Source organism: Vigna radiata, chromosome 10, assembly GCF_000741045.1.
Source record: "Vigna radiata var. radiata cultivar VC1973A chromosome 10, Vradiata_ver6, whole genome shotgun sequence".
In the NCBI taxonomy this organism is placed as follows: Eukaryota; Viridiplantae; Streptophyta; class Magnoliopsida; order Fabales; family Fabaceae; genus Vigna; species Vigna radiata.
Window position 1 is genome coordinate 18023043 of NC_028360.1, and position 23238 is coordinate 18046280.

At 28.6% G+C, this 23238-nt stretch overlaps 3 protein-coding genes and 1 non-coding gene across 4 annotated transcripts; 2 read left to right on the plus strand and 2 right to left on the minus strand.

Annotated features, from left to right (window-relative positions):
* On the plus strand, positions 1-2730 carry LOC106775474 (D-aminoacyl-tRNA deacylase). Its single transcript, XM_014662598.2, has 6 exons — positions 1-294; positions 371-468; positions 559-699; positions 2190-2215; positions 2317-2372; positions 2462-2730. The coding sequence occupies exons 1-6, from the start codon at positions 44-46 to the stop codon at positions 2487-2489; spliced, it is 600 nt and encodes a 199-aa protein (XP_014518084.1). The 5' UTR covers positions 1-43; the 3' UTR covers positions 2490-2730.
* A 2454-nt stretch (positions 2731-5184) lies between these two features.
* On the minus strand, positions 5185-5257 carry TRNAE-CUC. Its single transcript has one exon. It is a non-coding gene; the product is annotated as a tRNA-Glu (tRNA).
* Positions 5258-9649: 4392 nt separating this feature from the next.
* On the plus strand, positions 9650-13361 carry LOC106775146 (GDSL esterase/lipase At5g45950). Its single transcript, XM_014662213.2, has 5 exons — positions 9650-9998; positions 10881-11011; positions 11091-11324; positions 12551-12797; positions 12999-13361. The coding sequence occupies exons 1-5, from the start codon at positions 9734-9736 to the stop codon at positions 13184-13186; spliced, it is 1065 nt and encodes a 354-aa protein (XP_014517699.1). The 5' UTR covers positions 9650-9733; the 3' UTR covers positions 13187-13361.
* Positions 13362-16264: 2903 nt separating this feature from the next.
* LOC106775610 (GDSL esterase/lipase At5g45960) lies at positions 16265-21619 on the minus strand. Its single transcript, XM_014662758.2, has 5 exons — positions 21346-21619; positions 21103-21239; positions 20487-20720; positions 16609-16888; positions 16265-16534 (listed from the first exon to the last, which is right to left on the minus strand). The coding sequence occupies exons 1-5, from the start codon at positions 21605-21607 to the stop codon at positions 16341-16343; spliced, it is 1107 nt and encodes a 368-aa protein (XP_014518244.1). The 5' UTR covers positions 21608-21619; the 3' UTR covers positions 16265-16340.
* Between the last annotated feature and the right edge of the window lie 1619 nt (positions 21620-23238).

The following is a 23238-nucleotide window of genomic DNA, read 5'->3' on the forward strand; positions in this document are numbered from 1 at the left end:
AAAAAATTAACCCAACAAATCAAGTACAGAAGATAGATAAAAGATGGAACTGCAATTGGTGTGGCCGTTTAGGTGTAGGGTTCCACGTGTGGGAGCAGGAGGCGTAAGCAGAGGAATACGAATTGGGAGCGCCAGAGTGAGAAGAAAAACAGTGAAGGCAATGCGAGCGGTGGTTCAGCGAGTGGCCTCTGCCTCCGTCGAGGTCGAGGGCCGCATAGTCTCCGAGATTGGCCCCGGCCTTCTAGTCCTCGTTGGAATCCACGACACCGATTCCGACGCGGACGCTGATTACATGTCATCTTCGTTTCTTCGCCCCTTTCATTCCAATTTCAAACTCCCGTTACTCAAATTAGTTTTGCTCTTTTAACAGATGCCGAAAGGTCTTGAATATGAGGCTGTTTACAAATGAAAATTCGGGTAAAGCGTGGGACCACAGCGTAATGCAGAAAAATTATCAGGTTTTGTTGGGTGAGTGAGTGGTCCGTGCTAGCATTTTCAATCTCAGTTATGGAATGTAAAAATTTACTTATTTATTTGTTGATTTTGACTTTTTAACAGTGAGTCAGTTTACGTTGTATGGATTCTTGAAGGGTAACAAGCCGGACTTTCACGTTGCGATGGCGCCTCAGAGAGCAAAACCATTCTATGCCTCTTTGGTTGAGAGGTTTAGAAGCGCCTATAATTCTGACGCAATCAAGGGTATGGTATCTATACGTTTCTTGATACTTTCTTTTCTCCTTCTGTAATTAATATGTTAGTTTATGGAATTTAATTTCCGTCATTATAAACAATTTTAGTTGGTTAATTAATTAGAAATAATTATTAAAATGACTTTTACTTTCTATTTGAACAGAGGAAAGAAAATGCGATTTCTTCTGGTAGATAGTAAATAGGAAAATAATTGAGTGAAAATATAATTTGGAAGTTGTATGGTTGGAAAAATAAAGAGAGAGAGAAATATATATTTATTTAAAAATTGCTTTAATCCTGTTTTTCAGCTTTTCTAAATAATTGGTATGCGTAATTGATTATGGTGATTCTTAAAGGATTATACTAACAACATATACATAACATACATGGCTTGTAAATACATGTCACATTATCAATTTTCCCTTCATACAGTGATGATATGCTTCTATCATCCTTCCACATTGAGTTTTTTCTTTTCTTTTTAAATAATATCCTCACGTGTTAAGTGTTTTTTTCTTTTAATTATAGAATAATATCTATACTGGAAGAGTTTTATAAGGATTTTATTCTAGTTCAAATACATCTTATTAGGTAAGATCACTTTTAAGCAATTGACATTGTATGTTTTAATGAATTTTATTTCAATTGAAAGAGCTTATAAAAATCTACGTCTAGGGCGCTTTAGTGAATGAATCACGAATGTCAATAAACAGAATACCTTTTTCTACCTTCAACTAATTTTGCCGACGAAATTTCATGCTATTTGTTCAATTCTTTTTATAGATTTAAAGTGCATTGAAAACATACATGCATTACCAAACCCAAAAAATTACCTTCTTGCTATTCACTCTCATTCGTTGTTTTGTCTCATCTTTCAGTGATAAATTGAAATAGCTATTAACTTTTTTTCCATTAATATATTAAATATACAGGTTACAACTCTGAAGCATTTAATGTAGTTAGAACTTAATATACTATGCTGTAGAATGTACAATAGTACATATAGTGAGTTGGATTGAAATGGCGTACACGTTTTCCTCCGCAAGGATTCAGGGTATTTATGAACTTGCCATAAATTACTTTAACTTTTCTCTCTTCCATGACAAAGGAGAGGAATTAATATTAACAGGTTGTGTATTGGTCATCAAAGACGAATTACAGTAGAATATTTTCGTGCACTCTATTAAATGAAGTTATTCTTAATTCAGAAATTTGTTTGACATGCAATGTCCAATTTCCTCATTCATTCTTATCATCGTTGTAATAGTCAAGTCTTTATGCTGATGGCTAATTAAATTATAGTAAAACAATTTTCTGAATACCTAAGATCATGCTGGCTGTACAATTTGATTCCCTTGGCCTAAGAATCAGTTTCTTTATGTTACTTGTCAATACTGAAATCCTAGAAGTTTTAGTTGTATTTATTGCTTTGTATTTATTCATACAAGATCAAGATCTGGTGAAACCCTATCTTAAGCTCCTTTCAATTTGAAATGCAGATGGTGTATTTGGAGCAATGATGAAGGTAAAACATATGCCACTCAATCACCGTGCAAGTCTCTTAGTTGATTGACAATTTGTAATGATGTCTGTGTTAACAATCCTCTCACTTGTAATGGGGAGCAGGTAAATCTGGTCAACGATGGACCAGTCACCATGCAGCTTGATTCACAAACATCCAAGTAAGTTGATGATGTTACTTTAATTCTGAACCTGAGATGTTGTTTGTCCTTTCTGTTATTAGAATTTCATTAACATTCACATAATCCAGGAATACCGTTGATGCAACAGAGCCTTAATCAGTGACTGATCTGCCTTTACGAAATTGAGGTTGAATTAATGATCAAATTGTAAGGCATTTTGTTCATTCTATTTGAAGTTTTGACTCCCCCAGTGCAGTGATCCCATTTTGTAACACTATTTAGTTTAAAGAATGCCTTAGAGTTCGATTGTACCTGTCCCTCCTGCCTTAAAGAATCATTTTTGGACAAAACAAACTAATACTATATCAGGTGACTACTAATCGGTTACCTGTTTCGAGATCCAGTGCCATATGCCAAGGGTCTGTTTGTATACTAATCAGAAGGGTTTTTTCTTTTATTAAAACAAAAAAGGTTTTTTAAATAGAGTAATTATGAAAAACATTTCTAGGTAACCAAATAAGCTCATGATTTATCTACTTCCACCAAAACTACTGTCGAAGGCCTTCCCTCCTCGCGTCCTAATGGACCAGAACTGCAAATAAGATTCCTTCCACTCTTCATGGATGAATCTATTGCATGATCAATGCGAGGTCTTTCTATTAAATCTTCATATAAATGTTTTTTTCTATTTTAAAGAAAATGTTAATAAATATTTTATGTCCTGTGAAAATATAAAAGGATTTCAACATTAGGAGGATTATGAGAAAAATGTGTCAAATAGGATTTGGAATTGTTTTCCTTGTATTACAAAGCATTTCTTTTAAATAAATCGAATTAAACATTAATTGATTGGATGATAAAACTTGATGAATTAAAATCACACCATCGAAATTAAAGGAACTGAAGTATACTAAAACTCATTTTACTCTTAAAAATGGAAAGAAAAAAAAAGGAATAACGAGAAAATTGTTTTTGAACTAGAACTGACGGGTTTTTCAACATTTTTTGCCGTGATTGCTTACTAGTTCGTTGCACCTAATTTCCGACAAGTTTTGGCCCTGGAGTTTAATTATATTGCTGCGAAAGCACCTCGTCAGAGGGAAGATGTGACCTACAAGGAAACAGTTTATAATTTCAACGTGACAACTGTTAAGGGTCATATTTTTCTTAGAAACCATAGTTGAAAACAAATGGCTACGGTAATGACTTAATTTGTGTTTTCGATTTTAGCAAAAAGCCCCAGAAGACTTTTATAAATTTTTATCTGATAAAAAAAGGTTAGAATTTAAGGTATTCAATGTAATGACTGGTTTATCTAATTATTTATAAGTAGTATTGTTTTTATTATTATTAACTTATACTAAATATTGTAATTTATTTAAAACGTGTGTCTGGCTACTAAGTTAATCTATATACAAAAAAAAATTTAAAAGGTTATTAAGGATTTAATTTATTTCTTGCTTAAAAGTTCTATTTTAAAATACGATATTGTTCATGTAATATATATATGTATATGAGGACAAATATTAATTAATCAAGAAGATAAAACATTTTGTAATTGGTATTCTCTGAAATTGAAGTGGTTAATGAAGGAGTAAGAATCTTGTAAGAAGAAAGTGACGGAGTGAATGAAGAATAGTCTTCCCACCAATATTTGCTACTTGAAATAACATGATATTATCATAACAGTATTTCTCCTTTGGTTTCTTCAATTTCTTTTACATATTAGAAAAGAAAAGGTGTGTGAATGAATACTGGAGAGGGACATCCCAACAAGAAGTATGAAAAATAAATATTGCAAAATGAATCTAAGAATGATTTGGTGTGTATGAGCTGGAGATATTGGCGCCTGCTCTGTTCCTTCAGAGGGACCTCTTCCATGTGAAACTCTTTCATTAACTTCATTAAATCTCATGGTTGATGCAACCTCTCACAATTCTGCCACAACCTTTTAATGTTTTCTTTCTCTTTCTCTCTCTCTCTCTATTTATTTCGGATAAGCATAAAATGACATGTTTTTATTTCACATGTATTGATTATAAAAAAAAATGTATGGAAACATTTTTGAGGTCTGAAAACAATTTATGGAAACATTCCATGGATTATCAGTCTTCTATACTCTTTTTAATTTTTACTTGTATAGCTCTTTATCTGTCTTTAGTAAAATAATTATGACATTTTGGTTTTAATATCTAATCTGGTTGGTGATCTGTATACTAATCTATTTGGTTTTAACAACTAGTTATACTATATCTTATATATTTACACATATAAATATTTTGTAATGTATTATCAATAATATTCTATAAATGATACATGTGCTAAAAACCTTTTGATATAGTTTTAATATTTTGATTACAATGTAAATCTCGCCTTTTATAATCGCGTTTCATTTAATTCTTTAACTCTAAAATAATTCAAGGCCATTAACATAAAAATCATTGTCAAGTTGAACTTTCCTTCTACTTTTTCTTGTTCATTTCATAATTTCAATGGATGACTGGTAGCTCTCTAAAATGTTGACTATGGCAAAATTATATGCAAGAAAGTCCAATGCTGAATCCCAATTTCTGAAAAGCTACTAATACTATAGCCACGTTTTTTGGTGGAACAATAACATCATCATCAATTCTCAAATGGAATTCTATAATTGGTGTACACAAGCTGTAAGTGTTAGACTACAAATTTATGATGTTGACATCCATACATATTGTTCATTTCTCTTATAAAAAAGATTCACATCACATTACATGATAAAATCATACGAGAAGAAATTATTAGAATAATATATTAATACTTCATCTGTTGGAAGGATGTAAGAATTATTAAAAATAACTAAAAAAATTAAATATTCCGTTGCCGGGACTTGAACCCGGGTCTTTCGGGTGAGAGCCGAATATCCTGACCAACTAGACTACAACGGAATCCTTGTTATGTGACTTACTTATTAGGATTAATAAATATTGATTTTTATTTATTAGATTAACAAATTTTCTAGTTTTTATTTTTTTAATCAATACTTTCATAAAATTAATTATTTTCGTTGACAAATTTTTTAAATTAATAATTTTTATTGTTATGAGTAGCTTGTTAAAAATATTTTATACTAAGAGAAAATCGAGAAAAGTATTTTGATCTTTGAATAGACACTTGTACAACTTAACAAAATCATTGATTCAATTATAGAGACTGTACGACTTAATTTTATATGTTTCTTTTTCTGTAACACCTAAGTTAAAGTTTGTATAGAAAAGACTATTGAGATAGTTTCAACTTTGAATATATATATATATATAGTAAAATATGTGTGTTTTCTTCTAATAGAAATATGTTCTTAATTAACTTTTCTTTGATCTATTGCTTAACGTAATGATAATTAGTTGCACAAATTAAAGAACTTGTGTATAACATTTAAATTTATTATATGAAAGAAGTAACTTTTACTTGTAAAAAATGAACTCAAATATTACGAATGTACAATAATTCACACTCGTTATTCAAGCAATTAAACTAAACCATCTTCTACCACAAAATGGATTTTTATGTTATTGTTGAAAAATGTGCTAAAACAACTCATTTTTAATAAAACAAAATAATTACTTTTAGTAATATATTTTTTATTACAAAAAATTGGCTTTAGCCGTTTATGTAAAATATATAATTCAGTTATATTCGAACTAGCATAAAACTAGTTGAGTTATAACTTCTTTTGTTATAAATATTCAAATTTAACTCCAAAAGTTGGTTGTTAGTTGCAACATTGATGTTGAATTCTATAAGTACATAGATACTTCTGCAAAGGAAAGGGTACCACTAGATACTAGTATGAGAAATAATTTAATTACGAATTATTTTACAATTTTAAGTTCAAAGTTATGAATATATTAAATAATATGTTGGGTGAGATGTAGAGTGTGATCCTTCTATTAAATTGTTTTAGTAAATACTTGTATCAAATTTGGATTATACGTAGTTATAATAAGATAACGATATTTTGACAATATTTTAATATCATCTACATGTCATTACGTGATTGGTTCAAAATTATTCTACAATCAATAATAATAACCATAAATACAAACATGAACCAATCACATAATGACACATAAATGGTGTTAAAATATTATCAAAAAAATATTGTCAAAGTATCATTATTCTTATAATAATAACAACTTTTAAGCTAAAACTTTTTTTTTTTCTTTCTTAACATAAGAATGTAAATTATATGACATGATTTGATTCATGCCTTTTTAGAATGTTTTAGGTATTCTGTTTTCATGTTTGGATTGTTGACATGTTTATATTATTTTATAAGGACATTAAATTAATAAAAAATTAAATGACTTTTTGCAGTTACGAAATTAAAGAACATTTGTGTATATAGAAGATATTTGAAGTGATATTTTAGATGTATTAAATTGGAGATGCTCTTGAAAAAAAGCAACATGGATGAATCTATTTACATTAGAGAAACCAACTGCATTCATTCATTGCAGTCCCAGGAGGTAGCCACTGCTATTAAATTCCATAGCATCACTTCCCATAATTATTTAATTATATGTTTTTATGCAACAATAAATAAAATTGATGATACTTGTTTGTTTAGGAATAAAACCATTTATGAATATTTAGATTTCACTCATTAATTATTCGTTAAATTTTATGTGTTTTTGTTAGAAATAAATTTAAAGTTGGCATGTGTGGTTTAATTATTTAAATGAACCAGTTTTAAACTTTAAGGACCTAATATTAGGTGAAAAGAGACTGAATAAATGACTTTTGGTTGAAATTTTCTAAAGATATATTCAATTTTTTATGAATAAAAAACTTAATATTATCTGGTTTAGTGTAGCTGATATTGGTTAATGTTGAATCTGTTACAGATATTATATTCCTTATGGGGGAGAGTTTTGTTGATCTTACTATCTATCTATATTAATTGTAACATATGTATATGGAATTTTTATGACAATGATAACTGATTTTGATGTTTAAAGTGAATAAATTATTATTTTATGTGAGATCCTAGGAAAAAATTAGAAAAAAAAAATTATAAAAATGATTACACAATTACTTTATACTTTTGATTGATTGTTGTTTGATATGTTGAAATAAGATAATTTAGTGAGAAATTGTTTGAAAATATTGATGCATGTTCTAATAATATAGTTTAAATGCATATTTTTATATCAATTACTAACTGCATAGTTTAAATACATATTATTGTACAAATTTTTAAGTCTATAACGTAGGTGTGACAAGGAAGTAGCTGAAGTTGGTTTGGAGGGGCAATTAATATTACTTCATAAATTTTGTATAAGAGGATTTATATTTTGATGTACTAATTTTGATTTCAGTTGGTTTCTTTTTTTAAATAGTATTGTGATTTTATTCACAGGTGGATAATTGTACATTATTTTATAGATTTTATTTATACTCATGTCATAATATAATTATGTAATTTCTCTTTTATTAGTAATTGATAAAATGCTATAAATGGGTTGTTACAATTTTCATATAATAAGTTATAAAAAAATTAACCATATAATTTTTTTAAATTTCACGTACTGTATGTTAAAAAAAAAATTATTATTAAACAATTGTATAATATTAAAATATTTTTTAAATACCATATTGATGAAACCAAAAAAATCTTGATAAGAAAGTAATTAAGCTATAAAAAAAATAAAACAAATATACTGAAATCAAACTTTAATTATATTTACTTAGAAGAATAAGTTAGATTTAAATATTTAATTGTTATACAAATCAAACTCAACTGCGTAAATCTTTTGACTCGGCTAAATACACAAAATTTTGAGTGAACACACATGCGAAAATTTGAGCAAAACAAAGAAAAATGTAATTTTATTTGAGCAAACAAGGTAAAAGTAACTTGAAAAAAAAAATTATTTAACTTTTATTTTACAAATTTAAAATAACATTAATTATTATATTTATTTATATTTTCTTAATTCATTTTTTAATTAGTATATGTATTATTATACTATAAAAACAAAAATATTAAATAAAAGTTCTTATAAACATTTTATTAAAGTAAAAAAAATTATATTTTTAGTTTTCAAAATTGAAATATAAAAATACTTAATGAAAGGGATAAGGGGATTGAAAACCTGTTAAAATAACTTGATGTTGAAATAATCAATAAATTTTCCGCAACTATAATTACTAACATTTAACTCAACCTGAAATATATCTCTTATTCTCATATTCTTCTTTTTGTACTGAAACTCAAACCTTTATATTTTCCTTTTTAAACTTCTTCCAAATTAATAGTCTTATTTTTCTAATTCAACACAATATTTTACAAGTATGTAAACAAATTTTAGTTATTGAGAGACCAATTTGAACTCAAGATGCTATAGACAAGTTATAAAATCAGGGACTTACATTGACTATCTACTAGTCTTAAAAATACAATATATATATATATAATTTTTTTAATGTAGTAAAAAAATTCTCAAAATTAATATATATATATATATATATATATATATATATATTAATTTTAACAGTTTGATTAAGGAATAACACCAAAATTAATTTGGATCAGTGTACTCAACTTAGACAATTTTTTAAGAAAGAAAAATAAAATAAAAATTCTATAACAAAAGAACTTTTCCATCTCACAATGATACATTTTAGTTTTCTAGAAATGTTTTAAATCTATTGATATTTTGTACATGTCAATAAAATCAATATCTTTTTAATTCCTAACTTATTTTTTAAATTAATTATTCTTTCTTTCTGAATCAAAGTAATATATTTATTTAAAAGAAAGAGATTATTTTAGTAAAATTGTTAAAAAAAGAAGAAGATATTTTTACTATTTTCAATGTAATGGGAAGAACCTTCAGATGATTGTTAAATTTTTCGTAATTATGTGTTCTATTTCTCCTTTATCTAAACATCTAGAGTTGAAGAATATTGATTACATTTTATATTATGATGTTCCAACAGACAAAAGTATAGGAGGTAATTATGAATATAATGATATATAAATAGGAAGATAATAAAATATGAAGGAGTGTTGATTTTGGTAGAGTGAAGGAAACAAAAGTGGACCAATGCACATGATATTTTTGTAAGAAGTCTCCCTCAGAGTTACTTTTGGAGTTAACCAAGTACAGTTCATTGCTGTGTTCTTCTTCTCCAATTAAAGTGGAGGCCAGGCGAGGGAGTAGTAGTTTTAAGCCTTAAATGCTGTAATTAATTTAGGGAACCGTTTTTTAAATGCTCCAGCAACCACTCACCACATAGGATCCTTATGTCCTTCCTGCATTTAAATAATGGTGCATGGCATTCTTCAACATGCTCATGTTTAAGTTCTCAAAGGGTCCCCATTTCAGAACTCTCAATTTCAAGGCCTTGCTGAGGCAATGGAGTACTTGGTACTGAAAATCATGATACTCGCCACAATTCCATTCTATTCACTTGCTGTGGAAATTCCTCTAGTAAGGCAAGTGGCTTTAAAGTATAATGTGTCTTGCATACTGGTTTTTGGAGATTCTAGTGTTGATTCTGGCAACAACAATGCTCTTCACACCACAATGAAAAGCAACTTTCTTCCCTATGGCAAGGACTTCTTTCACAGCCGCCCAACAGGAAGGTTTAGCAATGGAAGACTTGCAACAGACTTTGTTGGTATAAATATTTAATTCTCTTTTTCTTTTCTTTTTATATGTTTTTATTTTCTTGTTTCATGCTATCGACAATTCAATGATTTTAAAGTTTCTTATATGAGTTTGTCGATAATATTTGAAAAACCTAACCCTTGAATTGGTTTTACTTAATAAGTTACTTTCAGAAAGAAACAGATTATAACGGAGAAGAAAATGAGTTTCTCTTAGTCCTCACAAAATCACCTAAAAATAGAAAATACATGAACAAATAATGCACCGACTTGACTTGCCTACCATACCTGAAATTCAAGCTTTAGTTAAAAGAATAAGGACAAGGATAGAATTTTAGATTACTTGTCATAAAGGTTTTCCATACCATGTCAAAAAAATAGGCTGTTAGGTGAAGACATCTGATGTGCTATTAATACGCTGTTGATGAATAAGATAATTAGAGCTATTCATTTCTATATTGGTTATATGATCTATGAATATATACCTTTTTTTAATATAAACATCAATTCAATACTCTCCTCTTTCACATCTTATCAGTATCCTTTATTATATTCATATTTATATATTTTTTTCTTTACAGTCTATAAAAGTGTCAACGCAACAATGACCATTATATATCATTTATATCATAATACACTAAAAACCATCCAAAAATATCTTAGGACTTAATCTAAAAAGACGTAAGCACAAGCTACGGTTTGACATGACTGGTACAATTAAAACATTGATCTCAGAGCATGAGTTTCCCCAACCTAATATATTAAAAATACAATTAAAACATTTTATTCAAGTCATATGTTTCTATAATATAAGTGCTTTTTTTCATGTTAGAAGAAGCCTATTTTATTGCATGTAAACTGAGTATTAGTGTTTCCATTTAAAACATGTGCAGCTGAAGCAGTGGGGTATAGAAAGGTGATTCCACCGTTTCTGGACCCTAATTTGAAGCCGGAAGATCTTGAGTATGGTGTTAGTTTTGCATCAGCAGCCACAGGTTTTGATGATTACACAGCAGAAGTTTCGGTATATAGATCTGTGAATAACTTGATAATAAGTATTTGAATGTTTTTGTGATTAGTTAGCTAACTGTGGTGTGGTGCAGAATGTTTTGTCTGTTTCGAAACAATTGGAGTATTTTGCGCATTATAAGATCCACTTGAGAAGAGAGGTGGGTGAAGAAAGAGCAGAATTCATTACAAGAAATGCCTTGTATATTATCAGTATGGGTACAAATGATTTCCTCCAGAATTATTTCTTGGAACCTACACGCCCTAAGCAATTCAGCTTGGAAGAATTTGAGAATTTCTTGCTCTCTCGCTTCGCCAAGGACGTTAAGGTTCATTCTTTCTCCATCTATAAAATCAATTCTTGCATTTTATCCATCTTAAAATCATTTCAAAAATTCCTCCAAAGTTGAAAACCTTGTCCAAAACTTCACATAGATGAAACTGTGAAGTTAGCTTATTAATTTACAGGTGTTTATCAAAGTAACTGGTAAACATAAATGTCAGGAATGATTGCATAACAATTAAAATACACAATGTAAGTCATTATTAAAAAACTAATATGTAAAATAAATAATAAAGCCATATCATATTTATAAAAGGATAAACTCTAGTTTTGATAAATGTTTACAGAATAAGCAGAAAATAAATTTAAAAACTAAAATTATAAACTAAAATACTATTTGAATTAACGTATCACAAATAATTAGTAACAGCTGAGATTTTATTTTTGGCCAAATACTATTAATATTTTAAATCATACTTTCCAACTGATAAAAAAAATAGAAATAAATTGATTTCATACTGTTTGGTTTTGGATCTAGAATTTTGTTTTTTATAATTTAAATATAATTAAAAAATAAAATAATTGAAAATTATTTCTCTTTAAACATGATTTATGATTTTTGTTTGATTTTATCAGATGATCAAATGCAGTTCTCTGAGGCTAGGAACTTGATTGCATGACTTTAATACTCTCTGGACTACTTGACAGTTTTACATTTAATTTTGTTGGTGCAGAGATATTATATTTTCTTGCATTGGATGGACCACATATATATATATATATGTAGGAAACTCTAGGCCCCAGGGAGATAATCCCACAGAAAAAAACACCAACAATCAAGTGTTATCAATCACGCCACATTCATTTCTGGCCGATGATAAACAGAACTACGTCTAATGGAGTTAATTAACTTATGTAGCATAACATAATATTTTTCGTAGGGCTTTTATTGGTTAAACATTACTTGTCGAAATATCCTTCCTTAACTATCGAAAAATCAGTCTGCCTCAAATAGTTTAATGTGCTTATCCGATAAGGTTCATGTTCAAGGGTCTGTCCCTTTCAATCTTTTTATCTTCTCTTTGTAATAATGGAAGAAACCTCTTATCCAAAACTATTCAATGTCTCACCAACATGACAATACTGTTTCAATTAAGAATTTAGAAGAAAAATTTGTTTTTTAGTTTATTAAAGTTTAAGATTATATATATATTTACAGCGAGTGTTTGAAAGAGAACATGTGAAGTATGAGGTAATACTTGGTGGTTACAGGAAATGCATAGACTTGGGGCAAGGAGGTTGATCATTGTAGGAGTCCTCCCTCTGGGATGCATTCCACTTATCAAGACAATTAGAGGTGCGGAAGGCTGTGATAAAAGTTTAAATAGTGTTGCTCATGCATTCAATGCAAAATTATTACAGCAATTAAACATCCTGAAGACAAAGCTGGGCTTAAGAACTGCTTTGGTTGATGTTTATGGCATGATCCAACGTGCAGTCACCAATCCTAAACAATATGGTTAGTGTTCGACTTAACTATAGTGAATTATGTCCCTTTTCAAGTTACTTTTCTGAAAAGTTATTTTAATTGGTCGTTCACGTTCTGCTTTCATGTTTACAGTTCAACGCAAATGCTTGTCATCTATGACCCATAAAATAATGCTTTTTTTTTTACCAAGTTCTTTCTTTCATGTACTTTCCTCCTGTTGGTTGAGTGCAGGATTTGTCGAAGGTTCGAAAGGATGTGTTGGAACAGGGACAATAGAATATGGTGATTCATGCAAAGGGGTGAATAGTTGTTCGGATGCAGACAAATATGTATTCTGGGATGCTGTTCATCCAACGCAGAAAATGTACAAGTTAATAGCTGAAGAGGCCATTGCATCTTTTGTTACTAATTTCTTTTGACAGTGATGTCTATTTATATATATGATGTGCCTATGTCAAAATTTCTTTGTGTCAATGTTGCAAAAGACCCCCTGTGGTTTCAAATAAACTATTCAATTTGAAACTGCAGGCTGCGCAATGTATTTTGGTTTACAATTAATTTTGTTATATTAAATCTTAGAAGAAATATTTGTTATTTGGTTTTTCGTTTTAGAAATATAATGCAACCATATAATCCTACGAGTATTGATAAATTTACTTATGTAACCATACAAAAAATATACAAGTCAAAGATCTATATCACTATGATTGCTCTTTAGTTTCTGCAAGTGAGCAAAGGGTTGATTGAGGTAAATAATTAGTGAATTTGATGAAAGCCTTAAAACACAGATAAGTTTAGGGTAGGGTCTAGAAGGGTCTTCATTCTTAGCTGTTGGCTTTGATGATATAACAATGAAATTAATGTGAGTTAGGAGTTTGAGCATGGGAAAGTCTACTTCAATTATTGGAGTGCGGTTTAGCCTGACACAACGTTGGAAAGTGTCACATATAGTTGGAAAACTGAACTAAGTTAGGTTCATAGCCTTCTTGAGTACTGTTTCACTGTGTATGGAAAATACTTTCAGCGGCAATGTTCTGGAAAACAAGATACATTATGGTTTTTCTATCGGGAAAGTAAGAAGCTCTAGAGTTGCCAAAAGGGAAGGTTTAGTTCTTCTTGGTTGTGTCAATCTGAAAGTCATCGTTGATTTACAAAAGCAGAAGTGTACTTGGTATCGAACATCATGTTTCGTGGTTTAATGGCGTGACCTTATGTCAGAAATTCAACAGGTCTTGGTTAGTGTAATAGTGATGGATTCCTTCTAATTCGCAACATCTACATATAAAATCAATTTAAAATATATAAACAGGATACTTTTTAGAATTTTGTCTGGATGGTGTGAGTTTAAACTCATCCCTAAACAGAAGAAGATTCTTGAAAGTTTGAAAATTCAGCTAGCATAATGAATTAGAAAGTTTTGGGGAAAAAAATGGTGGGAAATGACTGAAAATCAAAGAGGAGAGACGAAGTGCATGATTTACTATTTAGTCCCATGCATATATCTAACTAAGTTAATCATGCAAGACTAATTTATTAACTTAATATTTATTAATAATTTATCTAACTCTTATAAAAATGATTTTACACTTCATTATTTAACCTTTGAATTTACTTACATAAATAATTTTATCTTTAATAGATATAAAATTTTCAATATAGTTTTTCATGTTATCAAATATTAGATAATGAAAAATATGATAAGTGCAAATAATACATCTTAATAAATATTAAGTATTAATTGATTTTAATATTATTTTCAAATAAATTTAATTTCATTCCACAAAATCAAAACCAGTTTATAAAATAAGATTTATTGTAAGTTCATCTTATTTTTAAAATATATTTAACATTAACCATGATTAACTTAATCATTTCCATCAAATATTAAATTTATTGAGCTTCCCTCTTGGTGTTTTAAGGCCCAAGTAATGTTACTTTTTGCGAAATAACAAAAATATTGTTATCGTTGATGGAATTTTCGTTTTATATCACCGTAAATTTTGTGAAAGATAAATAATAAACATACTTTATCGTACATCTAGAAAAAATGCACCTGAAGTATTTAACTTTGAAATACACAATAAACCTTTTTTTTTTGTTAGAAAATATTTTTATAAAAACTTTAAATGCGAACTTGAAAAATAAAATGGATGTGATAGTAAAATCCAAGCCCCTTTAATATGTTCATATTTTAAAAATAATACTTCTCCTTTGCTTTCAATAGAGAATTCGTACCATTTTCTATGTATAAGTATGGAAATTTAAATAAAATACATTAATAATGTTAAGAATATATATGCTTCATTTATAATAAATCACAAGATAAAAAATTAATAATCTGATCTAAAAATAAATTTCAATTAATTGAGAGTATAAAAAAATTTATATTACCAATACAGGAAAGTGAAAATCTAAGAATATTTTGAAATGCACTGCTAAATGATATAATACATAAAGGAAATAATAGCACAATAATTGAAACCAAAAATAGGAAAAATGAATAATAAAATCCTACAATGTTTAGGTAGGACAAAAATCAAATATAATAAATACATTAATCAAATTTAAAAAAAATAAAAGATAAAAACTAAAACACTATTTCAGTCATTAGTATTTCAAAAATACTGCATTTTACACACAAAAAAAAAGTTTATTTATAAATCACTACTGATATCGTCCAACGTGTTTTGGAACTAGTGAAAAAACAAACTAAAATTTCTTACCTAACGAACTCTTACACTTGTAGCTTTCTAGCATTCTTTTTGCTTTGATTCCATTGACTCCTACTTTACAACTTTTTTTGCATTTAATTTTGTTGGCACATACATGGGGTTACATTTTTTTTCTGCATTGAAATGGGCCTGTGTGTCAGGAAGCCCAGGCCCCGGGACGATAGGTCCCTACCGAAAACAGCACCAACAATAAAGTGCTATTAATCACACCATATTAATATGATTATAAAAAAGCTATTAAAAAAAATGGAGAAAATATTTTAAGATGAGATAAAGATAACATATTATTTCATTAGAACTATAAATAAATGCTTTCGTAATCATATGCAACAATAACATTTTGATGCAAAATTAAAATTTATTTATGTTTTCAACAATAACAATTATTTCTTTATGACCTCATAGTATCTCTTCTTTTATAATTAAAATTATTTCTTAAAATACTAAAGTTTGTTTGAATTATTTTTTATATATAAAGCCAAAAAGTTGAATTGAGTATAAGAATTTGGTGGCCTGAGTGTGGTCCTCCTTTCTAGCTGTTGTTGTCTTACTGATAAGGTGAAATTAATGAGTTTTCCCTTTTCAGCGTTAGCTTTGGAAATACCTACACTATGTACTGCTTCACCTCTTTTCACTTAATTATGCCAACTTATTCTCAAAGAAAATTAAATTAATAAATTCCATAATTATTAAATTATCACACACATATCTGATATGCATTATTCAGTTTTTGTTAAGGAAAATAAAAATAAATAACAGGAAATTTATGATTAATTTGTAATCTTACTATTAGTTTTGCAAGGGTTAACAAGAAATAGATGATAAAAAAGAAAGTTATTTTCTAGTTATTGATGATGAAGTCAATGGTAGAGATGCTGGCCAAGAAGACGTTGTGATATGCCTTCTGAGTTGGGTGAATTGAATCCCAGAATACGTACTTTGATGGATCAACACACACATCTGAAATCTTATTACACAATATCGATGCTTCAATCAACCCACTTCCACAGCATCCACTGTCAACGTCTTCAAATCCTACCAAAACAAAACAAAATTCACTGATATTTCCTCACAAAGAGAAGACAAAATAAGAAAAAGGTATTACTAACCAAATCTGTCACGAGATTGAATCATATCCGCAATGGGTTTATATATGTCAACATAATATATCTTAGCATTCGAAGCAGAGGAATTTATAAGGTGCAATTGCATTTTGCGTAATTCTTGTTGAAGGAGCAGATTGTAATCTCTTGCAATAGAAGAGTATTTCTCAATGCAATCACGTTGGAATAAGGCATCAGGAGAATTCATCGTGATCATCAACGGTAGACATCCCATTGGAGGTATTCCAGCTACTACAATCTTTCTACCACCTTCTGCCAACAAATTCTGAACAATTTTTTTCACCAATTAAACAATTTATTGGACAATTTTACCTTTCCAATAATTACTGTAAAAGCAATGTCTATAATTATTTCATATATAACAATACACGAAAGTGAAAAAACATGGACACGTGGGTTTGTAGGTTTTTAGGGAATAACGTTTGTAAGGACATCATTGTTAATTAATATGTTTATTATTTGTACCCGAAAGTCAGATAGCACAGTTGAAGGGTTGGTGTTGGTGGTCAGGTATGCATACAATGAATTAAATAAACACAAATATATCTCATTCCTCAATTACAAATTTCTTAAATACTACTTTCTTTCTTCTTCTTTTTTCTCTTTAACTCTTATTTTTAAAATTCAAGAAAATAATAATATTATTCTATTATTTATATTTTTATTATTTTACCTAAATTAAACTATCTTATGTATCTATTTGTTGTCATGAAAAAATAAATTAAAAATATTTTTTTTAAAAAAAAAACGAGTGTATTTTATTTTCAAGCAATATTTGAATAGCATAATGTCTTAATATTATTCTTACAGCTTAATCTTCTCTAATGTAAAATAGAGACATTATTATCACAAATGGTAAAAAAATGATGTAATTTTGTTTTTAAAATTATACAAATAGTGTAAATATTTAAAAGAAAAATTAAAAATACAAGTTTTATAAATTTGATATGACTTCTTTATATATTCATTATAAAGAAGTCATACCTTTCTGTTGTTATAATTATTTTTAAATTTTAATTGAAGTTGTTATTTAATACTATTTTAGTGTATTGATAAAAACTAAAATTGTATCAACTTGATATGATTTGAATCTATTATAAATTCTTTTAAAAATTTAATTAAAATCATGTAAACTTGATATAACTTTACTTTAATAAGTTAAAATTTGCATCAAGTTAACACATATTTCTCTTTTAATAAAATCATATTAAGTTCAATAACTTTTACATTTTTAAAACTATATCATTATAATAATTTTAAAACCAAAATTACACTAAAATGTTGTATTATTTTAGTTCAAGTTATAGTTTTGCAAATCTTCACTTTTAGCCTCACTTCCAAATCACACGTGTCACAATAACAATTCAGTGTTTATACAATAAAACTTATTTTTAAATAAATCATAAATGAGAGCACGGTTCAAAATCCCACTAAAAAAGCACGAGATAAATTGAAAATTTAAGTCGATCCAGCTGTATACATCAATTAGTTTGCACGGATCAATAAGTGAACACATGCGGTAGTATACTTTTGTTTTTCTTTTTAATTTTTTTATTATTATAATTACTACATACAATTGTTTATTTTTTAAATATTATTTAATTCTTTATTTATAATTTTATTCATACTATACATTTACAATTATAAATTTAAATAATAATTTCCGTTAATATATTTTCTTACAGTATAGTTATTTATTTTGTTATAGTAATTAGTTATAAGTTTCTTTATTGACCATATACTTACACACTAAATTCTATTTCTTTTAGATACTTAAATTTAAAATTAAAAAATATCAATAACTTACTCTATTCATTTTTATAAATTTGGGCAACTCGATCTATCTGCAAATACATGTAATAATATGGGATGAACCAAATACATTATTTCATAAATCTTATATAAATAATTTGGTGTGACCTTAACTAGCCCAATACAAAACGAGACAAAATAGACCTTTCATATATGGATGTCATTGTCAAGAAAAGTGGAAAATCTTATTTGTTTTAATGAAAAAAATCGTCCTTTTAACCAAACTTTTATAATTTTTTTCTAATATTTTACGTTCTACAAGTAAAAATATTAACAAATGAAAAAAAAAATATTATAAATATTTTAGTATTTTAAAAAGAATGAGAAAAGTAGAGCAAACAAAGTAAAAAAAAATATATAATAATTGAATTAAAAAAATAAACATTTTTGTATAATTAGTAAGTGCATATACGCTAAGAGAATTATAAATTTAGTTTTTGCAGAAGCTTCCTGATTTATTTTCTTTCACAATTATTTTCTTATTTTTTATTTTTATATTATAGTATATTTTCTTTCACAAATATATTGTATTTTTTTTTGTCTTAATTGGTTTAGAGATTAGGGTTTTTATATTATACGAATATAAAAGGGTTTAGAGTTTTTTAGTATATTTTTAGTATACTTGTGCTATACATATAAAAGATGGATGAATAATAGTTTACATCTAATTTACTAAGATTTTACCTGTAACAACTAAATTGAGAATCTGAGAAGTGTAGAATGGAAAATTATATTAAAAGAGAATTACATGATTTTTTTTTTTTGTCTTAATTGGTTTGAACACATGAAGTAGTATTGACTAAACATATGTGAATATTAAAAGTTTTCATAGTTTGATTTATGGATGATGATATTTTAATAATATTGTTTTATAATAGGACACATGTTATTATTTTATTGGTCTATTTGAATTTATATTTAAAAAATATTTAAAACGGATCAATTACAAACTCTAACCACATGTACTGTATAAAAATGTTGTTAAAAAAGTATTATTAAAAATATTTTTTCCTTTATTTATCTGTATGTTATTGTAATTGAGGTGTTTTATAGGGTTCAGTCTTTATTAATGTTCATATCTATCTAGCTAGCCTCTTTCTTTGTTACCATTCAATTCTCTCTCACTCTCTTTCTATTCCTCTTTCTACTTTTACTTATTACTCACTCTTCTTCTTTCATAAAACTATCTTCTTCACTATTCCCTTTCCTTCCTCGTCTTAAAATATCCAAACCTATTCAATTGCTCCAAATAAGCTGTCAAAAACTTTTATTACTCGGCTACACCAGAAGAATGTTTTCAGAATACTGTCAAACAACTTTAAATATATAAAATCATCCAAATTAGTAACATATTTTCTCTACTGTCAATTTCCTAATCAGTATACTCAAACCACTGTTAGATCAAGGTTAATGCTTTCCACCTACCAGGATAAAAAAAAAAAAAAAAGCACTTTTGATTTGTCTTTTGGACTTAGAAAGTTTCATCATTCGGACTTATATATTACAATTTTCAGCATGCCTTTCTCCACATGCAACAAAAATTACTATGTTTTCACGTCTTTTCATTTTGACATTTCTTTTTACTTCCACTGAAACATTCTCTTTTCTCTCTTTATCATTTGTCAGTAGAATCAAGCAAGTGTAAGACATTTGATGCCAACCAAACATTTCCAAAAAGAGGAAGAATAGCAGGTGATTGATGCAGAGCAATTCAATTTTACCACTCCACTCTCATTAACCAAAAAATATCCAGTTCAACTACATTTCACAGTCTAATTATTTTATATTATCAACCACTTAAAAACTAATTTATATACTCATACTTCTTAAATTAATTATTACAAATGTCAGTAGTTTAACTATACACGACAATGTATGATCATTGATAGCAATATAAATAAAGAAAGAACTACACTCAACATGCATTTGAATTAACCTTCAGAAATGGTTTATGAAACTTCTTGCTTTGCTGTTCTTTAAAAATTAAGTTCATGTAACCGTAAAGAAGAGATTGATGATGGATGCTAAATCATGGGAGAAATTGAACTAACCTGTATAAAATCTGTGATGCGTTGGATTAAGAAGTTTTGATACGCTTGGAGAGTGTAGCTCTTTCTTCGTACTGGTAGAGAAAAATAATTAAGAACGAAGTCATTTGTACCAGCACTGATGAAGTACGCAGCCTTCTTCACATGATCTTCAATTCTTTGCTTACCCATCGCATCCTCCATCCTCTTTTTGCATTCTCTGAAATATTCCAACTGCTTTTCTATTGAAATTACATTCTGAAATTAATACAGAATTTCACCTTATGAGTTTTGTACCAAACACTGATAAAGATGCATAAACATGCAAAATACTACTTTCTCTGTGAATTACACAATGAGATTAACATAAAATTGTCGTTTTTCAGTTATCCAAACTAACAGGAATACATACACATTTCAGTATATCAGACGCCTAGTTAACTGTAGTAATTTCTTTTCTATTTTTCTCTTACCACTTCATATAATGTATCACATGCTCACTTAATTATCTCTTTTAGCATTGGTTATGAGGAAATATATATTGATGATTTTCCAAATCAGAGTGAGACAGAGAAAGAGAGTAGAGACTATTTATGGGCCAGCAATATAACTCATAAGAAGAAAGAAAGAAAGAGAATACAGTGATGGTTGGTGTAAGTGGGTCAAAGCCAGAACCGGCAGAGGCAAAACTGACTCCTGTCATTAGCTCTTCAACATTGGTGAGGCTTGGATCCAGATAAGGTGGAAGAAGCTCTTTCTTGAGACCTGTGTATGAAACTGCAGTAGAGTTTACACACATCAGCATAATGTTCATCACACGGTGTAAGTTATTAAGTTTATTATTATATATGAGTATGAATATGAAAAAATGATAAGTAATTACCGATGTAATCAGTGGCAAGCTTCCCATTGGTAAATCTCCCTGTTGGAACCTGGTTGGAAAAATCCAATCCATAAGGTGGAAAATTGCTCTTGAAAGGTGTCTTGATGTAGTTATTGTTTCCAGGATCAACCGTGGAGTCTCCAAACACATAAAATCCTGAGATTGTTACGTTTAAAGCTTCAACTTTGGCCATGATACATAGCAAGCATGGAATGAAAATGTGCATAAGAGAAAGAAAAAAGTGTGTATCACAAGTTCCCATGCCAACTGATGATAGCCGAAGATGTGTTTGGGAGAGTGAGATGAATGGCTCTTAATATATAGAGTTATTGGTGAAGTACAACTACATTCATGACCAATATAACCCTGTGAAATATGATGTTTTCTGTAACTTTTATCATATGAATTTATTGTGTGCTTTGGTTGAGAAATCAAATAAAAAAGCCTTCCTTTGGTTAATAATGTTATAACCTCTTAACTACCAGTGTTATTTTAATTAAGCATATCATAGTGACAACAAGGTGGAGACAGATGACAGAGCTTTTATATATAAAAATGTTCTGGGAAAAGGACGATTCGAAGAATAGTTAGACAGGATTGAGTCAAAAGAAATGAAGCATAAAACACGAAATTATATTGCAAAAGAATTAATTGTGGTATATAAGGTGTAAATTATTGGAGGCAAAGAGAGAGAGAGAAAGGTGGAAAAAATAATTAGCTATGTTACCTTGTTGTCTTATGTACATCAAAAATTAATAGAGATAGCTATCCAGCCAACAACTCATGTGACCCTCCAGAAAGATTAAACCAGAGAAAAAATAAATAAAAAAGTGTACCCTTATTTTTCTCCTTCTATAACTTTTATGAGCCGGAAAATGTCTGTCGTTGTCACTTGAAAGAGACGTCAGTCCTTTAAAATGAGAAGAAAACAGACATTCTTTTAAAAACTACCTTATATTAATTCTTTTAAAAAGTAAAGTGTAAAATTATAGAGGTTCAGAAATAATAAGCTGTTTCCCACTGGGTAGATATAAAGGGCCGACACATGACAAGCCCAGCCCAAGCCCATTAACAATTGAGATAGGCTGTATGATGTGAAATCCCGCAATCCGGAAATTGTTTAAGCAAAGACAGAAATCTGGAAAACACCTGCGGCGTTTGGTTCATGGAATGAAGAGCAATATTTTAAGGCCCAACCGTGTGCATGGTTTCGTGTTGCTTATTTTAATCAACCTTCCATTAATCCATCACTTCCCTAATAAACTTCCTATTCTTACGCCCCAAGAAATTCTCCTTCACGTCACCTTTTAAAAACAACATATCTACTATTTTCAACCACTTTTCTCATAAATTAGATTCTTAATAATTTAAGACTTATATATTAAAAAAGACAGATTTTGCAATGGAAAACAGTAATAGTACTGATTATGACATCATGTTGTCAAAGTTAAATTTATACTTCCCTGATATGGAGCAATTTTTGGTAAATTATGTCATGATTTCCATAGAAGGAGCAGTGTTACTATTTGCCACATCGAGCCTTTTAGTATTCTTTGTTTAAGTTGTATCCCTTGTGAACTAGATTAGAGCAACCATATTGGTTTGACTGAGAAAACATTAAAATTTGTTCCACCAAACTTACAATGCTTCCAACCTTGAGCAAAAGGCAACAAAGTCAACCCTTGCCAGCTTTCAAATGCTTATGCCTCTCTGTTTCGTAATGTTTTATCCATGAATATAAGGAACGCATTCCAATACAACGCACAAAGTATACAAAATCAGCAATGGATGAAGTCCCAAATGATTGAACAAGTACACAAGTCAATAAGAAAGCAATAAACTAAAGTTTTCATTTTTATTAAGCGTGTCATGGTGTTGAAAATAGCTGGTAAA